We start from the raw sequence: 27,118 nt of genomic DNA, 5'->3' as shown, positions 1-27,118 counted from the left end.
TTACAAGCGCAAGCCAGTGTGAGAGAACTAGGCCGGGTACTTGTTTTATACACATTTCCCCACAAAAGTAACTAAACAGAGTTACTTGTTACCCCCCCTCGCCCCCCCCCCGCCCCCCCCCCCCCCCAAAAAAAAAATAAAAAAGCAGCTATGTAGAAGTAACGTGTAACAGTTTGCGTGAAACTAAAGTCGGTGAGAGATTTAAAGTTTAGTGGAAGCTCCTCCCACCCCTTTCCCCTTCAGCAGAGCGAACGCTGATAGAGGGCGACCTTCTCTCGAGCGTTCACTTTGCTTAAGAGTAGAGAGATAAGAGGAGCTTACCCTAGACTTTTAATCTGTCACCGACTATAGTTATAACTGAGTCTGCGTGGAACCTGTTACAAGTGTGCGCGAAACAAAGCGATAAGAATTGCTAGTATCCTCGGGAACCGCAGGATGGCTCTCGCTGCCTGTCGGAACGGACATTCTTATCTTGGCGTTCCCTTGAGCGCAACGCTTTGTTTATCAACCACTTGTCGCTATCTCTTTATCGCTCTGCCTTCCGAGCTTCTATCACCGGTGTTCTATCCCGATTCATTCCTCTTTCACCGAAGGCCGTAATATCTGGACTGGAGTAACGAATACCCGCACGACATTCAGGAACGCAAGTTGAACGGTAAGTGGACACGTTTTATTCAATCTTCGATCGATCGGTTAATTTTTCGAACTGTTATACCTCAAGAAAAATTCAAATTTCATAAGCAATTTTAATTTTTTTTTTGTGTGTGTGTGTGTTTGGAGAACCGATAACTCGCAGTGTATTACTCGTTCATAATAACCTCTTTCCCCACTTTTATTTTTTTAAGTCCTGTTTTTTTTTTTTTTCAGAATGAGCACAATTTTGGTTTTGCATAGCACGTTACGGAGTGCGACTGAAAATTTGTAACGAGTATACGTGCGTGTGTCGACTGGGAGGCAATAATTTGCGGATATCTAGCGTTCATTTGAAAAGGAACTACATTTTTGTCCTCAAATTTCTGCTAGACTTGGAAGTATGCAAATTTTAAAAAGAACTATCCGGGAGCCTCAGAATAATCCTAAATGTATAGGTAAAAAAAGCGAATTAGTTGTAAAGAATATATTTAGACGCCATTAAAAGACAATTTTCCGCTCAATGTTTTCTGCGACGATTCTCACTAGTCGGCTACAAAGGGGGCGGAGCCTTCTTTCTGTAAAATGGATAGGTGGGCTAGTTTGTACATGTTTAACCTGTGAAGCGCCTAAAAAACGACGACACGAGGAAGACGAGACAGGACCAAACGCTTCTTTCTAGTTCTTACGCCCCATTGGCTTCAAAGTGGGCGGAGTCTCCTTTGTGTTTTTTACGTTTCACCACATATTAGAGTCGCTAACAGCTGAACGAACGCAGTGCGTGTCCTATTATGATAATACATCTTGCTGCTTTGTGATTGGTTCTTCGAAGTTTTAATCAACTGATGCTGCAACGCGATTGGTTGCGGAGCGATAATTAGATGCCTGGGACTCGCCACGCCCGGCGTTATTTAAGTTTTCAGTGATTGTGCGCAGCGCAAGTTCGTCTGCTCCTTGCGCAGGGGGTTGTGGTGACGCGAGAACGCTGAGCTCCGATTGGCCCTGACTGAAGGATAGTGGGTAGAGACCTCAAGGCAGCTTGCTTCGTGGTCTACCCCCTATCCTTCAATCAGAGCCAATCAGAGCTCTGATTGGCTCTGATTGTCCACTTGTCCACTTTTTGTCCACTTGCTTACGTTTCACTGTGTTCTGAAGATTACTTCTTAGGCGCGAATTGTACTCTGAACTAATTCCTGCTACCACAATGGGCGTCGCGTGTTTCGCAATGGTTTTTTTCACATAACTTCTACCGCGTCCTGATAACGATTACCTTGTTTCTATGGAAACGGGACGTGTTACATTGGTACAGTTCCGAAGAAGGGCTTATCGGCGATTGCTCGCTCGTTGCGCGCGATGTCAAAACCGAAGTAAGTGTCGACCTTAGTCTCACATTCCCCATACTGTTTTTTTCTAGGGCAGCTATAAGAACGTTTTTATATGCAACTCCTCTGCCTCGCCGGTTCCGCGACCAAGCAATTCAGTGTAATCGCTTTGTTCTCCGATGTGCATTACGCATTGGAGGTGGTTCTGTGAGATCAAATTGCGGCTTAATCATTGCAAGGTTGTAAACCATCCCTGTCGATGACCAGGCAAAAATTCTGAAATATGCTTGATGCGTGCGTGCGTGTGTGCGTGTGTGTGTCTTTTATTTATATCTACCATCTGACATGGAAGTTCGAGCACCGCATAATTCCTACCGAAGTCAGAAACATTTACCGTTCTTACAGAAGGGAACCACTTACAATTCTTCACTCAAACCTTCCGATCTGCGCGAAACATCGTAGATGAACCATGTTGAAATAACCTGAGACTGGGGTAGAGAAGAAGCATCAAAGCGTAGAAGGGACAGAAAATAGACAGGACGACGTCTCAAACTCAGCTCATCTCAAACTCAGCTGAGTTTGAGACGTCCTCCTGTCTATTTTCTGTCCCTTCTACGCTTTGATGCTTCTTCTCTACCCCAGTCTCAGGTTATTTCAACATGGTTAATATTCACCAGCTCGCCTGCACCCTTACGATTTTTTCTATCATCGTAGATGAGCTACGCGTTTTTCTGCGAGACTTGAATTTCAACTTTGATATTGTAATTTTAACCGAGACTTGGTATCAAACTGAATTATAGATGCTCCGGCTTCGTGGATACACATCTTATTTACTTTATAAATCGCGATGGCAGACGGGGTGGCGAGAGCTTCTCGGTGTAGCAGGTACCTTACCCAGTCAAGTCACATCATGGTAGTTTCTTTTTTTTTTTTCTTTCGTCTGGATGTTCGTTAGAGTAATTTTCTGGAAATAAATAGGCGTTTCAACATTAATCTTGATTGTGTGCTTGCTATTTTGAGATTTTTACTCTCAAAGTGTGAAAAACAAATATTTTGTTTCGTGTTGTTTGGATCACCCAATGAAAATATAGACAATTTTTTTTTTGTTACATAGAAGAATTTTTTTTTATTGTACAAATATTTGTTAAGACGATATTTCATTCGGCGGGGAGTTTAAGATTATTATGGATTGGAGACATCGACGGAACTTGACATTTGCTACTGTCTCGCGTCGAACAATTGTTCAAATTTTATTTTCCCCCAACTCATGTAGCATCTTATTCAGTAGCATTATGTATATTTTATAACAAATGTGTGAGCACCACCTCTACAGGAGTTATAAATGCGCAGTATAGTGATTATTTACTTATGTACCTGTTTGTGAACAAGGCAGACTTTAGTACACAAAATCGATCAAGAGAACATATCTGAATTTAAAAATATTAATCCTATACACGTGAGAGGTTTCGATCACATATTTGCAATGTAAATTGAGCCAAGTATACAGTGCTGTCCGTGTTGATGCATACTATATTTGCTAATTATATGTACACAGATACGTATAACAAGTTTTCGAAAATTAAAGTGGCGAACGAACAAGAAACTTAGTTTAACCGTGGGTCACCAAATTTGTTTAAAACTAATGTGTTTAAAGGTTAAACTGTACGCCCACTTTTTACAAACTCGGAGCAGTTAAAATTTAAAACGCTTCAAAGGGGGTCAAAATAAGCTACTCGAAGACTCTCTGAACAACTAAAAAAAAATATCAGCATTTTTTTCATAAAAAAATTACAAAAACAATCTTACCAACAAAACAAGTAGTTGAAGATGTTTTCAAAGCAAAAATTAGTGTTGAAGTAACGTCTGTCGAAAGGGTTCACCGTTTTGGAAGGCTACCCAGCAGAAAGCCGAGGCCAGTCATATTAAGCTTTGGAAGTAATTACGAAAAACAAAACGTACTTAGAAATGCCGAAAAGCTTAAAGGGACTTGTTTTTTTTTTAATTAATGAGGACTTTTCTAGTAACGTAAGAGTTATTAGGGGGAAGCTAAGAGAGTGCAGCTGGAAATAAACGAAATGTAGACAAGGTGTTCCTATCGTACGACAAGCTAAACATCAATGGAGTAATGTACGGATGGAACTCAGGTGCTGACCAGAGGGTTCAAGTTTTTGCACCCAATGTACCGCCCAATGAACAATGAACAATGACGTGAACCTAGTTCACAAGAAACAAAAACCCTCCTACTAATCAACCTTAATTCTGGAAGTATAATCAATAAAACGCTTCAGCTAGAACACATCTTAAGAGATCACGACCCCAGTATAGTGGCTATTACTGAAACCTGGCTTGGATTCATTATTTATTTATTTATTTATTGATACTGTCGGCGCTTTATAAGGCCTTTACAGGAGTGGTAATACATACAAGAAGTAAAAGAGCAATCATGCACTGACACTTCAAAAAAAGCTTTTCACAATAAAAAAAAGTGATCAAACAATGAGATAGTTCCCCTGATTATAATATTTTTGAAAGGACAAAGGAAGTAGAGGAGGAGGTGTTGCCCTAATAGTTGAATTGTCCCTAATCGCTTTTGAAATGGAAGGTGCTCCAGGTATTGAAAATGTATGGTGCAGGATCAAGTGGAAAAACAGTAGACTAATAGTCGGTGTCACCCACCAAAAATGCCCATTGGATATTTTAATGAGTTGAATGGGTTTCTTTTTAAATTAAAAGTAAGTTCCAAAAACATTATTTTGATGGGAGATGTCAACCTCGGTAGGATAGTCTGGGCCACACTAGAAACTGAGGACAGTGAAGTGTCGTGCTCTGAAGAATTTCTGGATTTGGCTTTTTCGCACAACTTGACAGAGGTTGTTAAAGAGCATACTAGGGTACAAGGGGAATCACGATCCCTAATAGATTTGATATTTGTCAGTGAGATCCTCTCAAGTTACACATGATTGCAAGATTCACCCGGGAATTGCAGATCACAGTAGTGTATACTTGGAACTATCGTTGGAGGCTCCACTTAAGAAAACGGAAATATCTTCATACAGAAGTTTTAAGAAAGCTGATGATGATTCAATTATTGATCACCTAGGCTTTAACTACGACTCATTTGAGGACCTTGATATTAACCCCTTGATTATATTGGGCGAGCTATGGCTTAATTTTAAAAGCATTTTACTAGAGTGCATTCATATGTTCGTTCCAATGTGCGCAAAAAAACGGAATCCAAAGGATGGGCTCCTACAGGCTAAAATACTGATGCTAAGTACGGAACTTAAATCAAAAGTAAAGGCAACGAAATTATCCTTTTTTAATGATAAGATGCAAAGCTTCATAAAATATTCACCACGGAGGTTCTGGCGACAACTAACATCAAGTCAAAAAGAAGTTACCAAGGTGATAGCAGGAAGTAGGGTTATTTAAAACAAGAAACAAATCGCAAATGTTTTCAATTAATATTTTTTCAGTGTTTTTTCTACTGATTATTGTGTCCTCCCAGAGTTTTCTTTATTTGAAAATGTTCCCCCAATGAATGACGTAAAGATATCAGAAGAAGGTATTTTCTCCTTACTACCTTGTATCGATCCAAAGAAAGCAGCTGGTCGTGATAATATTACCAACGAATTCTTATATCCTTACAGTGCATGGTGTTCGAAGTATCTCAATCTCGTCTTTAAGAGATATTTTCATCTGGGACCGATGGAACTGTCCCAGATGACTGGAAAATCGTCCTCTGTCCCAGATAGAACAGATGTTCCATCTGGGACAGATGCAACTGTCCCAGATGACTGGAAAATCGCCAAAATAACACCTGTTCATAAAAATGGTAATGCAACCTTAGTTACAAACTATAGACCCATTTGCTTAACATCTACCTGTTGCAAATTGTTAGAGCCCACTTGACGGTGACAGCGCAGGGAAAACCAATCTCACACCAGACACTCAAGACGACAAGCACACGCGCTGATTGTCTGGTGGGTCATTCCATGCCAAAGGAGACGGCAATTTTCGTCATATTTTGGATATGCTTGAAAAAAATAATATCAATAAAGACACATTTGAAAGCAAGGATGACTAAGTTTGAGGGCTGAATTATGTTTATTTTTGCTGACGTCATGCTCCAAAGTGCCGGGAATTTGAGAAAACCTCCTGCATTTCAAAAAATTGCTGAAAAAAAGCTATTCTTACCACATAATTTTACGTTTGCATGTAATCAAGCATAAATATATTCTATCTTACCTTGAAAGGAAAACACCTTACGCCGCCATTTTGGGTCCAGACAGGCACTCCAAACCGAAGCAAATTTTTAAGATTTCTTGATTTTTTTAGACAACTTGAAATTAAAATTTTCCTAAGAAAATTTTTCAACTTATTTTTATAAACCTTATACTCGACTAGGTTTCATTACAACAGTAAAAAATTATTCGGACAGTTTTTAATTAAATGGTGAATATGACACTTTCTTCAGAAACTGCCCTATAGAGGGTAAAGAAAAGCCGTGTGGGCAACGGTGCTCGCATTTTCTGAAATAGCCAAAAGTTTAATCGACCCCATCTGTTCAACATATAAAAAAATTAGAAAAGTACTTTTTGATATTTTTGAGAAATTATTTTTTAATTATGAGGCAGAACAACATCGCCTCCAGGCGGCCACCTCGTCGGGAACGCACGCCGTCGTCTGCTACGGTCGAGTGAAACACTGCACGGGGAACTTAATTTCGTTAACTATATTTGTATAGCTAACGCTAAGAATCTTGACATTATGACATGTCTATTTATAGTGACTAGAAAGGGGATTTTTTTTTGTCTAAACAATATGTTTGGGTGCGCTTGCAAGTTGAATAGCGACAACTCGAATACTGTTTGGGATACTTTTTATCAAAGCCGAAACAAAGCACATTTGTAGTTCATCGACATTTCTTTTTTTCTTATGTACATAAATGTAATATATAGTCCAGAAATACTATGTACAGATGTCACTGAGATAATGTATCAATATACCAGAAAGGGCAGGCGAATACTCATATTTAGGGGTTTTCGATAGGAGCACAACACAGAACTTTTTTTCATATAGGGGAGACATATATTTTGCAAGTGGTAAACACGCAACATGCTTTTGTTGTGTTGTAACCTTCGAATGGCCGTTGGCCTGAATATCCGCTCTTAATGATATGTTTCTTTTAATGTTTCACTCTCTGTATTTCAGTTGCACTATGTATTCGCACCCCAATACCTTTTCGTTGAAAAGGAGGAAAATCACCGTTATCGCTCGGCATCGTTGACGATCTTCAGCGTTCACTATTTCATTTCTTACAAGAAAACGCAGTATGACCAAAAAGTGAATACGCGCCGTCTGCTAACCAATTTTGATGAACCGTCTGCGTTCACAAACTCGGTTAGTAGACGACGGCTTTGTCTCCAGTCACCTGAGCATATGTAAAGTGGAATTAAAGCCTTCAAATTAGCGTGCCAAAAGAATATTATTACGTGGTGGCTAAAATAACACTCACGTCCATCGTGCAGGAAGTTTTCCATGCGAATTTAAGACATCGCGGCAGGCGGTTCACACCCATGACGTTCCAGACGTGCGCAGTGTTCTAGCCTATGACACGAACTGAAAGCTAATGAAACACTGATATTCTAAATGTGATATAGTATTTCTTCACTATATTTTATATTTATCTACATAAGAAACAAAAACGTCAGTGAGCTGCAAATGTGCTTTGTTCCGGCTTTGATAAAAAGTATCCCAAACAATATTTCGAGTTGTCGCTATTCAACTTGCAAGCGCGCCCGGACATATTGTTTAGAGAAAAAAAAATATGCACTCTCTAGTCACTATAAAAAAAAACATGTCATAATGTCAAGATCCTCAGCTTTAGCTATACAAATATAATTAACGAAAGTAAGTACCCCGTGCAGTGTTTCACTCGACCGCAGCAGACGACGGCGTGCGTTCCCGACGAGGTGGACGCCTGGAGGTGATGCCGTTCTGCCTCATATTTAAAAAAAATAATTTCTCCAAAATAACAAAAATACTTTTACAATTTTTTGATATGTTGAACAGATGGGGTCGGTTAAACTTTTGGCTATTTCAGAAAATGCGAGCACCGTTGCCCACATGGCTTTTTTTTACCCTCTATAGGGCAGTTTTTGAAGAAAGTGTCATATTCACCATTTTATTCAAAAACTGTCCGAATAATTTTTTACTGTTGTAATGAAACCTAGTCGAGTATAAGGTTTATGAAAATAAGTAAAAAAATTTTCTTAGTCAAATTTTAATTTCAAGTTGACTAAAAAAAATCAAGAAATCTTAAAAATTTACTTCGGTTTGGAGTGCCTGTCTGGACCCAAAATGGCGGCGTAAGGTGTTTTCCTTTCAAGATAAGATAGAATATATTTATGCTTCATTGCATGCAAACGTAAAATTATGTGGTAAGAATATCTTTTTTTCAGCAATTTTTTTTAAATACAAGAGGTTTTCTTGAATTCCCGGCACTTTGGAGCATTGTGTCAGCAAAAATAAACATAATTCAGCCCTCAAACTTAGCCATCCTTACTTTCAAATGTGTCTTTATTCATATTATTTTTTTCAAGCATATCCAAAATATGACGAAAATTGCCGTCCCCTTTGGCATGGAATGACCCTGGTGTGAGATTGATTTTCTCTGCGCTGTCACCGTCAAGTATGGTTCACCAACTCGCCCAAGCATTCATCCTATCATGTTAGAGCACGTCATTTCAAAGCATATAAGAACGTTTTCAGATATCATGTACTTGATAGCAATCATCACGGGTTTCGAAGAGGTTTGTCTACAACAACACAATTAACATCACTAATTCATGATTTGTCTTCGACTCTTAATAATAGAGGCCAGGCCGGCATAATATTTTCAGACTTGCAGAAGACCTTTGACAAGGTGAACCATAATAAGCTGCTCTTTAAGCTAGAGCGCTTGCTAAAGAATTCAGGACTCCTGCGATGGATTGAAGCATTTTTGACTTTTCGAAAACAGTTTGTTAGTATTGATGCACATGATTCGATGCTACAAGAAGTTTACTCAGGAGTCCCACAGCGATCTGTACTCGGACCCTTCTTATTTTTAGTTTTTATCACTGAAGTCCTTGGTGGCATTACTATAAAACCAAGACTCTTCATTGATGATAGCATTTTGTATAATTATGTAAACGATGACACTGACTACGTCAAGTTGAATGGTTGTTTACACAAAAAAACAGCAAGTGGTGTGAAAGCTGGCAGATATCTTTAAACCTGGAAAAGACCATTTGCATGCCAATGACACATGTGAAAACTCCTGCAGTGCATAACTACCACTTAAACGACGAATTTAAATACTTCAGGGGTAACATTAACCAACGGTCTACGCACGCCAATAATAAATTTAATAAAGCTACGGGTAAACTTTGGTCATTAAGAAGGTCGTCAAAAATGGCCAGTCCGGAGACTATACTCTAGCTTTTAAGATGCTGACAAGACCCAGTCTAGAATATGCCAGTCAAGTATGGGACCTGTACACAAAGAAGTTAGTATTAAAATTGGAAAAATTCAAAAAATGGCGTAACGTTTTTGTTGTTTTTTTTCAAAGTATAGGAGGCTAGATTTACCCACGGAACAGTATTCTATGGCAGGAATCAATCTTCTGGAAGAGAGGGGGAGGAACAAACGCTTGAAAGTGCTTTACATGATTTTAAACGTGACACTTCTGCTTGACAACGATAGATTGATACGACCTCATATTTCTAGAATTATGAGAAATAAACACACTAGAGCAGTTGAAGAATAGCGTTACGCCAAGAATTTGTTTAAAAATTATTCTTTTCTCCGAACGATAAAGGAGTAGAATGCGCTGCCCGAATGCATTGTTGCAGCCAACACTGTTTCTGAAATTATGAGATGTCTGGAAAAGTTCTTGTAAAATTCATGTTTTAAATCTGTTGCTCACAGTGCTTTCTGTATTTCTTTTTCGTGACTGTGTTATCTTTGTGCTTGATATATAACCGTACAGTGCGCTACTAATGTTATATTGTACACCATGTTCTGCGCGTCTATTTATGTTAAATTTTGTTGCTCACCCCCATCACGGTCCCCGTGGTAAGGACTGATAGCATTGCCGAATAAATAATAAAGTTCTGAATCGAAAAGAAACTCGTGGCAGTTTAAATGAGCTTAATATAAACGGCATAGTGCTCAGCTAAAAAGAATAGGCAGACTATTTTAATAACTTTTGTGAACCTTGACTGTAGCATCCATTTTTCTGTTATCTCCTGCTATCTAAAAAATAAATCGGAGTCTAGTGCCTCTTTAATCTCGCGAATGACGTTGAGATAGCCAGCCCATTTTTTTTCGAGTGAAGATTTCAAGTGCAGTGAAATAAATAACAGTAAAATACAGCCTGCAAAATATTTTTTTCGATGTTCTAACGCAGCTGCTGTATGGATACTATAGCATCAAAGGGTAATTTTCCGTAAAAAACGCAAATAGCAAAAGTTATAGTGAATTATTTTAAGTGTGAGGATAATAACAAGCAAACAAACTTAGACCGATTTCTATATTACCGGTGTTTTCCAACTGCCTTGAAAAAATTATACAAAGCCGAATAACTAATTTTTGTTTTCATCTCTTTATTTTCAGTCCATCACAGTATGGTTTTCGAAAAGGAATGTGTACCGAACTTGCGTTAATACCCGAAATTAATCTTAAATTCGTATGAATAGAAACTGCTAACTCTTTGAACTTTTGTTCATTTTTTAAAGACTTCTGATCGCATAAACCATGCTACTTTACTAACCGTGCTTGAATTTTATGGAATTAGGGGAACAGCACTCCAGCCATTGGCTACCTACTTGAAGTGTCATCAGAAAACTGTTCAAAACAGCAACCATTTTTTCAGAATTTCAAACAGTGACCGCAGATATTTCCCATTGAAATATACAATGACATTTCTTTTTGAATATTTACAACGAAGTCATTAATAACATCAGTTCAGATTAAACATTCGTTATTTACGCGGAAGATACAGGTTTATCTTCCACAACAGATTCAGCGTGAAAACGTTCCCAAATTGCACATAACTTACTGGACGCGTCATATCATTGAGTAATGCAAATTATCTGCACATGAACGCTACTAAAACAAAAGAAATGTTCTTCAGACCTAGAGGCAAAAATATGAAATTATACTCAGAGCTTCGGTTTGGTACCACTAGTATTGAACTCACTTCAAATTATAAAAGTTGAGGAGTTGCATTTAGCGAACAGATGTCATGGAATATACAAGTTGAAACAATAATTTCTAAAGTATAAAAAATAACAGGGGTACTAAGCAGGTTGCCCTTGGACCTATCAAAAATAATTAAACTACTTTTATATTACCATTCATTTTTACATATCTTAAATTACTGCCAACTGCTCTGGGGAACCACACTAACACGAACACAACCAAACTACTTATACTCCGGAAAAAGGCTATCCGTATCATTGCAAGTGTTCCACGGGATGTTCATACTAAACCCCTCTTTTATAGTATAAACCTTCAACTCCATATTTATATAACTATTTTAGCACTACGATATATAACTGTTTCTTGATTTATATGACACACATGTCTGCTAGTTGTTCTCTATTGTTGTTTTGTTATAGTTCGTTTGCAAAGAAAACGGGGGACCAAACCTTGTCAATCCAACAACTGTTGACATTTTGTATGCCTCCCGGCAGCTGCACTTGTATCGATGCAATGAAAAAGATTGATTGATTGACACATTACGTCGTATTTAAGATCCGACGAAAAGCTTTTTTTATTGTGAACCAACTGCAAAGATGATCTTTGCAGCGTTTACGGTTTAAAACCCCTTTTTGCTAAGCTTCACTTGTGCGGATTATAAGGAAAAACAATTTACTTTCCACTGAACTGTTTTAATTTAACGTTATAAAATATCTTTTTGAGCAAGTCTTTTTGAGTAACTGTTTGTGAAGTTGATTAGTGCATAGTCGTGGTATAGTCGTGGTATAAATCCTATTGCCTTTTACATTTTATGTTGCTGATAACCTGATAACCTAGTTAAAATATTTACGCTGCCGAAAATCTGACAGATATTTTCATATGATTTAGGTAAATAACAGCAAGATGGTGCAGCTTTCTATATAAGCCTTAACTGAAAACGAGCGTGTTGGTGAATTAGTTGTAAACAAGAGCGTTGGTCAACCAAGTGTATGCTTCAATATATGATAAGCCTTTTTTTAAGTAGCTTATATACGTATATATGAGTTGTGTCTTGTCCACACGTAATACATGCAGGTGTTTGAGGAATACGTGTGAACATGCACACGTCGTTTGTGTTTAACTGAAGAACTTACTTTCGCGAAGTACCTCCCCCTGAAAACTTCTATTTCCACAGGATAATTAGCCTGACCTTACACTTTCCTATGGTTCCTTTGCAAATCGCATTTTTCAGGTCTTATCATTTTTTGAGATGTGTCATTTTTTGGCTGCTCGCAGTGATGGTTGGTTACCTCTCTGTTCTGCAAGAAAGTTAATCCACATGTTTCACAATTTTGTTCTTTCTTAAATTGTTTTAGTCTAGTTTTTTATAAGTTCTAGAAACTCCGCGTACCATTTGTCTCATTAGATACGTAACCACGACCTTAAAAAACGAAACTACTACAATGAAAGGGTTCTGCAAAGGCAGAACCTCGATTTGCTGTGAAAAACAAGATGCTGAAGGGTGTGTTGTTTCCCTATTGAAAATCGCTCTGATGGAACTTCAGGATTTTTTTAAAGGGTGTGAAAGGGACTTCAGGAATTTCTGAGATGTTTGACGGGGGCACCGATATTTCCTGGTGGGTTCACTGGCCCCGTCAGAGGCTCTCCTGAAATGTCTAAAGTCCCCTTTACGATGCCTTGAAATGTCTGAAAGCCTGTCAAGAACTTTTCTAATGGGGTCGGGAAAACCTTCAGGCCTCTTGATATGTCTGTGTGGGCAACGGCCCAGGTGGAAAAAACACATTTCGCAGAATTAGAACATAGCTGCTTATTGTACGCTACGGGGAAAAAAGTATTTGCAGAATTCCGATCGTGTGTGAGTACGGTCAGATTTTTATTACTGCTCTTCTATCAAATACGAATGGGCTCCTGGACCCGTCTGTCACTGCCCGGGTGTTCGGTCGCGAAAGAGCTACTGAGGGCGACCGCCCATGTGGAGAATTGACGAGCCGCGGGCCGAGTGGTGTTGGCCGAGCGGCGTTTTGAGGCGAACGCAATCCTGTCCGCTCGAGGCGAAATACGTGCAACCATGTATAAAAAACAAAAAAAAAGAAGAAAAAAAGAAAAGAAAAAAAAAAAGAACAAGCCGAGAGCAGTGCGCGCTTTCCAGGAACAGGGACGTACGCGGGAGCGACTCGTTCCGGGAACCGGTCTTCCACGGGGGACTGTCCCCAAAAAGCAATCGCCTCTCTCCGCCCGGCGATGGGGAGAGGGTGCAGGGCTGCCAGGCCAGCGTTCGGGGGGAGGAGGGTGGTGTGTGCAAGCGGGGGAGGCCATAGCCATTTTCTCTCTGCCCGTGTGCGGTTCCGGTTATCCCACGAGCCTGGATGTTTGGAGCGGACCAATTTCCTCCAGGAAGGTGAGCATGCATGGTTTTGAGGGCTCGCCCCTTAGTCTGTTTTGATCCGTGCAGTTTCTTTCTTGGTACCGCAGGTGAACCATAGTTCGGCGCAGGCCGCCTTCAGCACCGCTCGAGCGCCTTTGTGTTCAGCGCATTCAAGGAGATGGTGGCCGGTGTCGGCTTACTCGCTGCAAAGCCTGGCAGTCGGGGTCAGCGTCCCACCGCATGTTGTGCCTGCGCACCGGGATTATGGCACTGTGGGTGTTGAGACAGTGGATGACGGCCGCTGTCCGGACTTGTTCCTTGCGCCTCTTCGTCCGTCCGACTTCAGACCAGCGAGCGAAAAATACGCCGAAGACTCCGGCGCGATGTCATCATGGACGAAACCGTGACTGTGCTCGGGATTTCTCAACGGCGGCGGGTGCTGCTTACGAGTTTGTGGTTTTCGCTAAACGTGCTTACTGAGACTGTGTATGTGTCCGTGAGGTGCACCTGCTCGGTTTTATTAGCTGAACTACCGTACATCAGGAATATACCCAGCGGCATTGTGAGTACTTTGAAAGGTATTTTTCTTTGTGATAAGGATGTTAGTTGTCCCTGTTTGATGTGATCCCTTTCGTCTACAGCTCCTTGCGCCGGGTTTGAACGAGCGTTGCTTTTTGAGTTATAATATGCATGTAAAACTAAATGTCGGCAATAAATTTTAAGTGTTTTGACCTGCATTTTTGTCTATGGTTCACAGTCATTTGGGCGTCTAAAGGGTTGATGGGCTAAAGGGCCTGACGGGTTAAAGGGCTGTGGGGCTAAAGGGTTTTTCTATGGGGTATCCTTGAAGGGTTTTTCTGTGGGGTACTTTTGAAGGGCTTTGAAGGCCTGTGAGGTCCCATAATCCTTCAAGGCTGACGGGCCCTTTAGAAATATTTTCAATAGGGTTACGATATACATCTTTAAGTCATTTTGAAATAAAACGATGTTTTACTCATCAATGCAAGCCACACACTCTTGCTTACGTTATATGGGTGGAGTGCTTCTACATATAGAAGAAATTCGATTCAATGCTTCTCCATAAAAGATGCGCAAGGCTTTTAAGATATTTTCTTAGCCTGCCCACGGTTTGGGTTTAAATAGCCACAAAAATACTTGTTCTACAAGATGCATCAAAAAGGCCAAAATTTTAATTTGAGTTATTTACTTGTTTTTTTATTTCTTTCTACTTCCAGAGGCCCAAGAATTCAAGCAAACAAAGATACAGAATGAGGCTACCTAACGCCTTACGTTGATGGCGAGTAGATCGTCAGCTCACGTCAAACATCAACACTGAAAAACGAACGCGAGACGTCTCTAACTTTGAAATGAAAGCACAGCCCGTGCTACGCTTCGGCGCCCGCCATCTGCACCCCCTTGGCTTCCCAGCGCTTTTTTTTGTTTCTTTCGCAATCATAGTGACCGTTTATCTCTTCATAGTCATGGTCGACATTGCGCCCCGCGTTTCCGTCAAGAGCAATCTCAGCAACCTCGACACCATCAACAAATCAACATTATGGTACGAAGAAAGCGAGAACTTCAAGTCCCTGGAAGACGGCATCACTTACATCGTCCCAAACATTGTTCACTTCATAAAATTCGGCGATAACCCCCTGTCCTTCGTGGAAGCGGTTTGCATCAGGGCGGCCTGGTTGCATCAGCGGCCAGAAACACTGATGATTCACTGCGACCAGTGCAACAGGACCGTTCAAAGTCCCCTGTGGTACCTCATCAAGGACATACCTGTCCTCAAGCTCCAGACTACGGTGAGGCCGACAGAGGTCTTCGGGATCAAGTTCAGTTACATTCAGCACGCCTCGGACGTCGTTCGTCTTCAGGTCCTCATGAAGTACGGAGGAATCTACCTGGACAGCGACTCCTATATCGTCAAGAGTTTAGATCCTTACCGCCGCTACAAAATGTCTATAGGCTGGCCTCCGGGAGCGAACGTGGGTAATCAGGTCCTCGTGGCTCACAAGGATACCCGCTACCTGAAGCTCTGCTACGAGTCCTACCGCGAATACCGACCGGACCTGTGGTACTGGAACGCTGGAGTTCTCCCGACTGAGAGGTTCTTGAGCGTACATCCCGAACTTGTGCATAGCGTTCCTCACGACTTCGGGGTTGCCGAGAGCGACGCCCAAATACTTTACGCCAAGTGCGACGACAGCTGGAAAAACTACTCGGCGTTCCACCTGTTCTTTAGGCACATTGGAACGTACGTACCGCCAGAACCTAAACGGTTCGGGCCGATCACGATTGACACCGTGTCCAAGTACGATAGGAACTTTGGCCAGCTGGCGCGGCTGGTGCTTTACGGTACCACGAAGTTGGGTGCCAGTGAGATCAAGAGCATTGATTGGCTCTCGAGACATCCGCCGGAGTATTCGGAATATGGGTGCAAGCTACCGGCCTCCTCACCCAAACACTAAATGGTGATCAGCAAAACGATAGACATTTTGCGACTACGCGCATACACGTGGAATTCACTATGACCGTGTTACTACTCCGTGACTACATAGAGCACGCCGACTATGAAGTTCGAAGCAAAACGTACGGCTCGTTAGGAATTCAACAACTAACCCGTTGTTGTTTTATTCCCGTACGTATTAAAGTGCAAATGTGTCTTTCAGGAGTAATATGCGTACTGTAAGATTCGCTAATCAGCATTCTACGTCTAACTTTTAACGAGGCATGATTAGAGTGCAACTTTATACTGGGTTGTGATTAGATCACTCACTTTAGCCTCACAAAGGGCATGGCGCGCATTAAGCACCCACAGTACTGAACGCCCTATTGAAAAATATCATTTGTATGAGAAATGTTTGTAAATAAACTGTAAATAAAAAATGAAATAAATGAAAGGTAAAAGTTTTTTTAGAAAATCGACTTCTAACTTGCAAGTCTTTCTTTAGAAAAACCTGCAAGTTTAAAGTCGATTTTCTAAAAAAAAAAACCTTTTTTTATTTTTTATTTAGTTAGGTAATATAGTGAGTGGTCTGCCAGGACCTACCAACAGAAATTGTAATATATTGTTTGTATGGCGGCTATTAGGACTCGAATCTCGTGCTGTAAGAGTTTTGAACGGGACTTCGCATAGACGCTCAGCTGAGCAGAATTTTGACCTATGTAAGGTTTTCTATTTAATGTTAGTACTTACCTCAATATCTGAGCGTAAAAGCAAGTGTAGCAACAATATTTATCCTAAGAATATTTATTTACTTGGCACTGGCGTGATCTGCAAGGTGTGTGAGCTTCGCCCTATGTATTGACGGAGAAGATACGTAACATATAGACTCCCGGACAAACTTAAGTCAAGAGGAAGAAGTTTAAGTAACCCGGCATGAATCACTGAAAATAGAAATGAAACCTAAACAAATGACTAAACGTTTTCAGCCTTACACGCTACGAAATGCTTGTTATTTTAAGAAAGAGTCCTTACGCGCACAAAATAAACCTTACTTCCTAAGCGTCAGATACTAAATCGTACATATGTATATGCACTGCATATCTGTTTGACATAAGAAAATATGACAATTACATGTCAAGTTCGGTATTTCAAACTCAAAGCAGAAAGCAAAAGGCCCCAAGGAATTCTCTGACGATCTGCATTCCCCAGTATTGGGAGGAAGTAAGCGCTTTGCCCGCACTTGTGGATACGGACTTCGAAGTAAATTTTTTTAAGTACACTACTCCAAAATTTATTAATGTTTATGGTTGGATATTGAGGTAACTGCTAACGATAAATAGAAAACCTTACATAGGCCAAAATTCTGCTCAGCAGAGCGCCTGTGCGAAGTCCCGTTCAAAACGCTCATAGCACGAGATTCAAGTCTTAATAGCGACCATACAAACAATATATTACAATTCCTGTTGGTCGTTTCTGATAGACTACTATATTAACTAACTCTAAATAAAAAATAAAAGAAATAAAAAGCTAGGTTTTTCAGAAAATCGACTCCAAACTTGCCAGATTTTCAAAATTTTCGTTTTTCAAGAACATGTAGCGCAATATACACTTATTGCAAAATACTGAATTTATACTCGAAACAAATAGCTTAATTGGAGCTTTATGGTAATATAAAGATCATAAAAATATGTTGATTAGGTCACACAGCACAGCTTGCTGAACTTCGTCAAATATCGTCGCAGAGAGGCGGTTTGACAAATAAAAAAAAAAATCATTAAGAATGTTATGACTTAGACGCTTAATTGGCAGGAAAGAGCCTATGTCTAGAGTGTTCCCAAAAAGTTATATTGATGTAGCGTAAAAAGTAGAGAAAAGGGGTGGAGTGAAATATGGCGCCTCCGATAAGCGGAAAAACGTCAGTTTCCACCTTGGCCGCTTCAACGGTCTATAACTTGAGAACAAAAATCCGACGAAATTGCAGTTTGCGTCTCCTTTTATTATAGGAATTGCCCCAAAACATGTATTTTTTTCGTCAAAATTAAAAATTCGACGCTAAATCCGTGCCTGAGTTGAGATGAAATCACACAGTTGTTTCTTCTCTCTTTTTTTTTTCTTTTTTTTTTTTTTTTTTGCTTAAAACAATAAAATTGTGTGTTTCGATTCATTGAATCACTTAAATTAAGATCCGTTTCAAGGGAAATTGCAGGTGACACACGCACCAAATAAAAATAAAGAAAGCACAAGTTATGAATGCATTTATGTGCGCAACCGACCCACGATGGGTGTTAGTGAGGCGTACGGACCATTTCACTTAAAGTGAAAAGCTTAAAGTATACTTCCAGTGGCCTCGAGACAGAAAATAAACCTTCGCATTTCAGGTTCATATATGAGTTTCCTGCTTTTACGGAGTCATAAATTGTTTTATTTTAACGAGACTGTACTTGCTTCCCTCTAAAATTTTAAATAATGGGTTAAACCCCTTGAAACTTGTTATCAGACATCTTTGGGAGCCACGCCGTCGTCTGTTACGTGACAGTTAGGCTCACCTCTCGACATTTGTTTTTACTATCGAGACGGTTGCTAGTTTGACGCCACGCGGCGCAACTTGCGTCATGAAACTATAGTGCTGGCGACCCTTTGTAAGTATGCAACACTCAAGCAATATTTTGAACTTTTTTTTCTCTCTTGCATTGCACAACGCTGATAAAATCAATCATTGTTGTCGTGCTTCCTTCTTCCTCCGCATCCCTCGCTGTAATTAACTGGCAATGTTGTCACGGTGTGGCAACATAGTCGATGCAAAGAGGGCGCCTAACGAGAAAGACGGAGGTCCCTGACGCAACCTTCGCTCCCTCTGGTGAACAGTGGGTAGCATATTCTCTGACGTAATCCTTTACAAGTAACGAGACTACTGGTAATCCCTTACATTTATCAGTAATTTTGTAAAGCAACAAATACATATCTTACAAATTAATTCTTAAGTAATTTCCTTACTCATTTACTAAGGGATTGATTGTAATCCGTTACTTTTCGTTTTCATACACGGGGGGAAAAACGAGTATATAAAACTCCAACCACAAAAAAAATATCGTTTCTATTTTTTTTTTTTTTTTTTGTTACGGGTAAGGTTTATTGGTGTTACACTGCCACCTGCACACACATAACGCAAGGCCTGGCGTTCCTCAGATGTTGAATTCCTTTCTTCATGTCACCTAATATCACATAAAGCCTAGATTCGAATCTTTTTTTTTTTTTTTTTCTGGTTTCGTTGTCCACAAAATTATAACTCGTCATCTTGCTCGCCTACGGCGAAGGGGGAAGCACACTGATACAAGAAACCGGGCTCGCAGTGCAAACAATATTAGGCAAACTCTCAAAGCAAAAATGTTTCCTTAAAACGAAAAAAAATGGTCAAAGTGCACGCGAATTGGTGTAGCGGATCTGTGCCGCCTGTTCTTTTTGTCCCTTCGCTCTTCATTTTTTTTTTTTTTTTTTTGAAGTCATAGAGAGGACACAAAACGATCGTCGACTGCGCGCCTTCCAAAAGCTCGAGACAATTAACAAGGCCCTCCGCGGTTACAGTGACAGCGACAGTTGGCATAATGTCACAACAGGGGGGACGCCTCGTTTTCCGCTGTTTAAGGTTCAACACAGAGATTGACTGAAAAGGATGTGACATTAACTGGCATTCTCCTCAAAAGATATTACAACAATTCTAATCTATGTGAGGCAGGAATATTTATTTGATTTTGTGCTGCTTTGCCCCTAATCTGCATGCGTGCTACATGCTACCTGCTGTATGCCTTCTGACCAGCATCAAGAAACGGTAGGCACGACATAGCTGCGTCTACATTTCCGTTTTAATCGACATTAAATTTTTGTTTTGGAAGGATCCACAAAAAACTCTATCGTCGTATTTACTGACGTCTGGACCAAGGCACGACGTCCGTTCAGAGCTAGTGGAAGATTCATATAAAAACATAATCTATAATTTAATTGTCACGTTTAATTACCATGTCTTGCTATTTTCCCACACCACCGTTTGGTGATATTTGCCGACTAAAATATGTTTATATAATATATTCATATACATTCATTTTATTCGAGGTTTAATTATCTGTCTTAAAATTTTATAGCTTCGGGATTCTTACAGCATCAAACGCCGGCTGTAGCAAAGAGCTCAAGGTCACAAAAGTGTGACTCGTGGCAACAATAAATGCCTCCACAACACACTTGCGTTTTGTGTCTTACCCTAGAACATTAAGGTACAAAGTAAAGCAGCGAAAGTAACGGATTATACTTTTTCTGGCAACGGTCACTTGCTTTTATGGAAAGGTAATAGTAACTAGGCAATTAGTTACAATTTATTCTTGTGTAATTCTAAATGCAATTCCTCACTTTTTTTTAGTAACGTGTACAAGTACGCATACTCCCACAAAATAAATATAGATGTCCCATAACGTCACTGTGTCCCGTAATGCTTGGTTTCGGAACTGCGTATAGACGCGGCGTGCACGAGCAGTACCCCCCCCCCCCCCCCCTCACTCACCACGACTCGCCTCCCGCCGTTCGACGCGCCGGACGGCTGCTATGGTAACTACGGTGTATTCTCCGGAATAAACACGTTTCGCAGCACAGCGTCTAGATGGCGCTCCACCATTATTAGGGAACACACAGTTACGAAACGAAAATCTAGATGGCGCTCCACCGTCATTAGGGAACACACACTTACGAAACGAAAATCTAGATGGCGCTTCAAACGACGGGAGGCGGACTGAGGTGACTGAGAAGGGGTAACCCCTTCCGCGGGAATTCAACAACATAGGTAATCTAGATAACGTTGTTCATAATGCCAGGATGCCACGGTGTCACCTAGCCGGTGTCACTTGACATCCCTGTGTTCACGTGATGTCCCAGTGTCGCGTAAAAAAAAAAAATTACCCGAGAGTCCGCTTCCCCAGAGTATTTCACCGTTCGAGCACCACGCTCAGACAGCAACTGTTGTAAACACCGTGACGTCATCAGCCTGACGTCACCATGGAGGCAACATGCCGCAGACACAAAAAGAAAAAAACCAAGAGCTGGCCCATTAAATGCTATTCGCTTAGAAAGAGAACACTAGCACGATGTAAACTGAACGAACCGAAAGATCTTGCCCTTAGCCCAGTATATAGAGTGAACTGCGCAGCATTTCCGCAGCTCGCGTACAATGAGCGGCGGTGCCGTCGACACAGAACCGTTGGCACAGGGCTGCCTTCATAAAAAAAAAAGATAAAAAGCAGAAAACATGTGGCTGCTCCATCTGTTCAGTCAACTTCTACACTGTTCGCCCATTCGCTGTCAGCCGTGCGCAGCACGTTCCCTGCTGCCCGGACCTTGCCCATTTGAGTCGTCGAGGGAAAACGAGCGGCGCGATATGACCAATATGACTCTGGCGGCAAGGTACAAGCCAGGCGTAGAGGTTCCTTTAGCCCCACCCGTATCTGCGATCCCAAGTCTCGCGTCATAGTTTGCCTTCGCTATCGGAACCTGTCCAAATGGTGGGCGGTACCAGGCGCCCTCTTCAAAAACACCCTCATCCGGGCCGAAAGTTCCCTGCGTCTCGCTTGTGCGACGCACTTCCGTGGGTTGGATGACATCCGTTCGTATAAACGAGTTTCCGGATAATCAACAACAAAAAAATTATACTGAGTCGAATGGGCGGGAAGTGGCAAGCACGTCGTCTTCACACGTAAGTTCACTGCGTTTTCTTTCTAATATTATTTTTTTCATCTTAGCCATCAAAATGCTTCTGATCGCCGAGACTCAAAAACAGATTAAAACTTGGACAAAAAAAAAAGTAACGCTCACTGACAGCGTGATAAGCTGCAACGTTTTCAGTGAAGTGTTTTCTGTAGAAGCATGTTTATGACGACACGTGGTTTGTTTGGCTTTAGTCAATGAAAACGGACAGTTCTCGATGGCAAGACGTCCAGGAAACTCACAGCAATAGAAATAGGCAGGCACTATTTCCTCTTGGGGGGAGGAAGGGGGGGGGGGGGGGGGGCATGCTCGGGTCCTTAACACCTCTATAAAGTTTGACCAATGAAAATAGTTAATGCGCGGTCATTTCGAACGTTACTATTATTTCTCTTCTTAGTTCCACTGTGCATTACATTTGGACGAGAAAAAAAAAAGTCCCTATCTTTGGGTGTTGGAGACGTAGAGGTAATACGACAATAATTGTTTGAAAACACCGTCCGACGGTGCCCCCTGCGGAGGGAAAAAAAGTGAGTCTCACACTCTTTGATTATATGTTTAATAGGGAAAGTAGCCGCCCATAAATGTAAATTCAAATAGTTTTTTTTTTTTTTGCTTTTTGTTTTTTGCAGGGTGCTCAGATTTCGTAGATTCAGTCCCCACCATAAATATACAATCTCAGAATCCACTTGAGTGCCCCTTTAACCCTATCCTTTATCTTCATGGTTCGGGAAATCCCCAGCACGGCAGAGAGGCGGAAGCTCGTACCACAGAGGCCCGCAGTGCCGCGTCTACGGTCACAGACAGAGTTAGAACGGCTGGGAGCAGCTTCAGGTGTCCCAGTTTCAGCGCGAATTTCCTACCTTCGTGAAAGCTTCGGCGCCTTGTACATCTCGATCGTGTGCGCTGCAGCTAAAGCACGGCGGAAGGCAAGGATTGCGTGCTGGAGGCGGGGCGTTGAAAAGACGCGCCTTGGCCGTTCTCACTCTGCCGGCGACTTTAGTCATGGTGGTCACGCCAGGATACATAAAATATCGAAGACACGTTTGCCCGATCGTCGCAAAAACACCGCTCCCCGAGAGTCTCAGAATATTTCGGTAATGGTTCGGGCAATGTCGGCCGTCGCCGAGTAAACTATCATGTCTTCGGTCGACTGCAAGAGGGCTTTCAGAGGAGGTTCGTGCACGCTCGTGTGACTGAAACGATGGTTGCAACCGCTTTACCGGACTCCTCCGTGGGCACTTCCAAGGAGCTATCACTGCGCGCCATCCGAGGAAACAGATCCGTCGGATAAGATTAGCAAGAAGATGACGATTAGATTTTACTATTCATTCACGTTGTTGACATATATTTAAACCCCGAGTATTCGTTTGAACTACAGGTAGAGGTCGCGTAGTTCAAAAAACTTAAGTCTCGAAGCTTCGTAGTATAGTGTACGTAATGCTGAGGTCATATATGGTGTATTTGAGTCATGAACCATCCAGATATGCGTTAAAAAAAAAGATTGTGTTTTTACACCACAAGTTCAACGGCCACTTTCGTATTTAGGAAATTGTGCGAAAATTAGTGACGATGCGCTACTTAGCAGGAGGTCACTTGTTTTATTAAAAATAGTTTTAAGAGAGTGAAACAAGCGAATCCGACACGAAATCTTTCTGATCGACTAAGTGTCAGGAGTCCATCATCTAAGAAATCAGCGTCCCCAAATGTATAGTTCATCTCATGAAAAAAATTTGTTTTCCTCCTTCTCAGGTTTTAGTATGTCAGCCTACAGAAATGTCGTGGTTCCTTAGCAGTTTTTGTTTTAACAACGCTATTTTTTTTTTTTTTTTTGCAAACACAGACAGTTTCTTTTTGGCTGAGGCAGACGTTGCATCCCGCACTAAGGCATTATTTCCCCCTTACACAATTTGTTGAGAAGAGCGTTTGTTGGGAAGGTGAGGCGGGTGTTGTGAGGCGTGTGTGGTCGCTTGCACAAGTGTTGATCTCTTCGAACTCTGGCAGCGTACTTAATGTGAGACCCCCGACAACTTTTTATTAATCATGTAACCGCAAGAACTTGGCGATGTTGTAGGGCGCGACATAAGCTTATTCACAACAAATACAACGTTCACCACAACACTGACGACCTTTGAGTTGGAAGGTGCAGCCTCCCTTGATTTAGAGCACCTGTTAGATGATGAACCACTGCACAGTGAAGTGGTGTATACTCCGAAACCAAAGGTTATCTCAAGACACTCATACTTGAATATCTTCATAGCCACAGAGGCGAGTACCCAGCTTCGTAGGTCGGAATAGTAACACTGGATAAATAGTTGATAAATCAGAGTCGGTGATATCGAATGCAAATGCTAGAACACAAAGCAAAATTCTTTGCGCAGGTGACTCGCGTGCTAAATTCAACAAAATATCTCAAAGCAATTTGAAAGGGTTAAGTTCCAAATCTGCATTTTATACTACCATCCTTCTGGGCGTAATGACAATTCGGAAGTGTAAGAGTATAAAAATATCAAACATAAAGCTGCCAAACCGACATACCTTTGATTAGATCGCATCTTAAACTTCTTCCGGAATTGCCGTGATCCATTGAATACGCCGTTCCTCGTCGGTTGGGAAGGAGATTACGTGAATCTTCGGTTCTCCACCATAATTTCCCCGGCACCCCGGCACACAACACTTATAAGGCCTCTATTCTCACATTTACTCACACAAAAACACTAGAGATTCTGGCCGCCGAAGGATGCAGCTAATACGGAGGCGTCTACGTTGCCCGATTGGGTACCTAATGTCTGGCTGTGCATCGCTTGCGAGCCGCTTGCAATCTGATAAAGGTACGACGTCACGTCGCGTAATATTCTTTTTTTTATGAGATTTAGTTGGTGCAACCTATACACCAACACAGTGTTCCCAGACAAGCCCGCTTTGCCCACACCACGTGTTGGCGCCGCGCGTGCGCAGGAACCGAATTCGGGAGCAGTGAAGCTTCTGCGCATGCGCAGTATCGACAGCAGCGCCACCGCACTGGCGTGGCGTCAGTGAGTTGAGTTTTCCACCTTCGACACTTAAACCGAACGCATCGGGGGCAACGGCGCATAAAATAAGAAAACAAAATGCTTCGTCAGCATCGCCGCAGATGATCGGTGGTGAAAGCCCTCTGCTGATTCTCTTCGCTTGGCATAGGAGCAGTGGCTTACCTGATGTAACAAAACGAAGCGCGCAGGCTTTAGTTTCTATGTGTTGGTCAAGGTCTCTTGTTTTGCGGAGCCTTTGGACTTTAAGATGTTCTTGTGTGTTTCGTTTGACAGAATGACAGGTGCCTCAAAATAAGTAGCTTTTGGGTAGGAGATCAACTATAGGAGGCGCTTTATAAAGCTTGTTGTTCACGCAGCCCGGTGCTTACTAACACAGCAGAACAAAGAAATCGAATCTCGCTTAGCACGGTCTGGACAGGAGCGCTTTGCTTTGACCAGTGCTTTGGACGCACGAAAAACGGCCTTCAAATCGACATTTTCGATTTCTCTGATCAACAACAAACAAGAAAATTCGGTTTGTTGAACAGTCACGCCTCTAGCGGCCACTGAAGCATATGCCGCTAGAGTGGTGACTCTTTGATCTCCTCCCCAATAGTTTAGGAGTAGTGATAGTAATATTAAATCGGCACTTATTTACTCAAGAAGTTTAAGGGCCATCTCTACGTTTCGTCATTCGTAAGACCAATATAAGTCGAGTAATAGCCTCACAATCTGTTCCGATTTCCTCGCTATAAAATTTGGAAAAGTTGTTAATTAGTTTTAAAAGAATTACCCTCGGGTATTAATTACTCTAATGTAAATGTAAATGTAATTAAATTAAAAATTTGTTAATTACTTAAATGAATCACCCTTGGTAGCATAGATCAAGAGTATATCACGCGCCTTGGGTCCCCAATAATATAGTGTCCTATAATTATCTTCTATTTTCTTCCAGGCACCAAGAGAAGAAACAACTCCGATGTTCGACATTGAAAGTCCTAAATATTCTTATATAAAAGTTTTTAACCCAAAGCAAAACATTTTACAGCTCGCGAGTCAAATCTAATCAAAAATATTGCGATGCCAAAAATATGGGATTTACATTGCCGGCGACCGCTTCACACGTGTTGGAAGTACCAGCGAGCGGTTTTCGCGGCAATCTTACTGGCTTTCATTATAGCAACCATCTATTTAATTCAAATAAGTGCATATTACCATCAGCTAGAGTTAGACGCAGTGTGGGACGGACAAGTCGAAGACTTCATCTACCCTGACAACGTGACCTTTGTTGTCCCCAACATCGTTCACATCATCAGACTCGGCGACACGCCAGTGCTGTTCGTGGAAGCCGTCTGCATGAGAGCCGCCTGGCTTCAGCAACGACCAGAGGCCTTCATGATACACTGCGACGTGTGCAGCGCCACCATCAACAGCCCTCTGTGGTACCTGATCAAAGACATCCCCGGTCTTTCACTCCACCGTATCCAAAGACCAAGGAAGATCTTCGGTGTGGAGTTCAGTTATGTACAGCATGCGTCGGACGTGCTACGGGCTCTCGTGCTTATGAAATACGGAGGCATCTATCTAGACAGCGATTCGTACCTGGTAAAGAGCCTGGATGCCTACCGTCAGTTCGAACTTTCCATGGGGTGGTATCCTGGGGAGTACGTTGGCAACCAGATTATCGTGGCGCACAAGGACGCTCGGTACTTGAGACTCTGGTACGAGTCTTACCACCTTTACCGTCCTGAACTGTGGTACTGGAACGGCGGACAACTGCCAACGAAAAAGTTTCTGACCGTGAGGCCGGACCTTGTGAAGAGGGTTCCGTACGACTTTGGCGTGACTGAAGACGTCGGGAATATGCTCTATGGCCAATGCAATGACGAGTGGAGAAAGTTCTCTGCTTTCCATCTGTTTTGGCGGCATAGGGCCCGGTTAGTGCCGTCGGACAATGAACGGTACGGACCGTTGACTCTAGATACCACACCAAACTACGACAGGAACTTTGGCCAGATGGCGCGTCTGGTGCTCTCGGGCACCACCAGACTTGGCGCGAAAGAGATCAAAAGCGTGGATTGGTTGTCCAAGAATCCTCTGACATACTCGAAGCACGGGTGCTCCTGATCTCTTGTTTCGAGGCTGACCGTAGGAAAGATGGCCGAATGGGTGATCTATTATGTCGATTGCTCTCGTGGATAATCTAAAACAGTGGTTCTCAACCATCGATGTTTCGCCAACCCCTTGTGGATCGGCAGAGATTATGGAGGACCCCGTTCGTGGTGAGGGGAGGGGGAAGGTTTAGATTAAATATATTAATGATATAATAAATAAATTTAACTAACGGCTGGTG

At 41.8% G+C, this 27,118-nt stretch overlaps 2 protein-coding genes across 2 annotated transcripts; both read left to right on the top strand.

Moving 5' to 3' along the window:
* Positions 1-352: 352 nt before the first annotated feature.
* LOC115309322 lies at positions 353-16,240 on the top strand. The gene is made up of 2 exons (XM_029967557.4): positions 353-655; positions 14,802-16,240. Exon 2 carries the CDS (start codon positions 14,934-14,936, stop codon positions 16,035-16,037), a length of 1,104 nt encoding a protein of 367 aa, XP_029823417.1. The 5' UTR covers positions 353-655; positions 14,802-14,933; the 3' UTR covers positions 16,038-16,240.
* A 9,605-nt stretch (positions 16,241-25,845) lies between these two features.
* LOC8050676 lies at positions 25,846-26,892 on the top strand. Its single transcript, XM_002434762.5, has one exon. The coding sequence runs from the start codon at positions 25,846-25,848 to the stop codon at positions 26,890-26,892; it is 1,047 nt and encodes a 348-aa protein (XP_002434807.4).
* The last annotated feature ends 226 nt before the right edge of the window (positions 26,893-27,118 follow it).

This window comes from Ixodes scapularis, unplaced genomic scaffold, assembly GCF_016920785.2.
Source record: "Ixodes scapularis isolate PalLabHiFi unplaced genomic scaffold, ASM1692078v2 PGA_scaffold6__148_contigs__length_123643588, whole genome shotgun sequence".
Lineage (NCBI taxonomy): Eukaryota > Metazoa > Arthropoda > Arachnida > Ixodida > Ixodidae > Ixodes > Ixodes scapularis.
The sequence above is the reverse complement of the archived record's forward strand: the minus strand, read 5'-3'. Positions and strand labels throughout refer to the sequence as shown.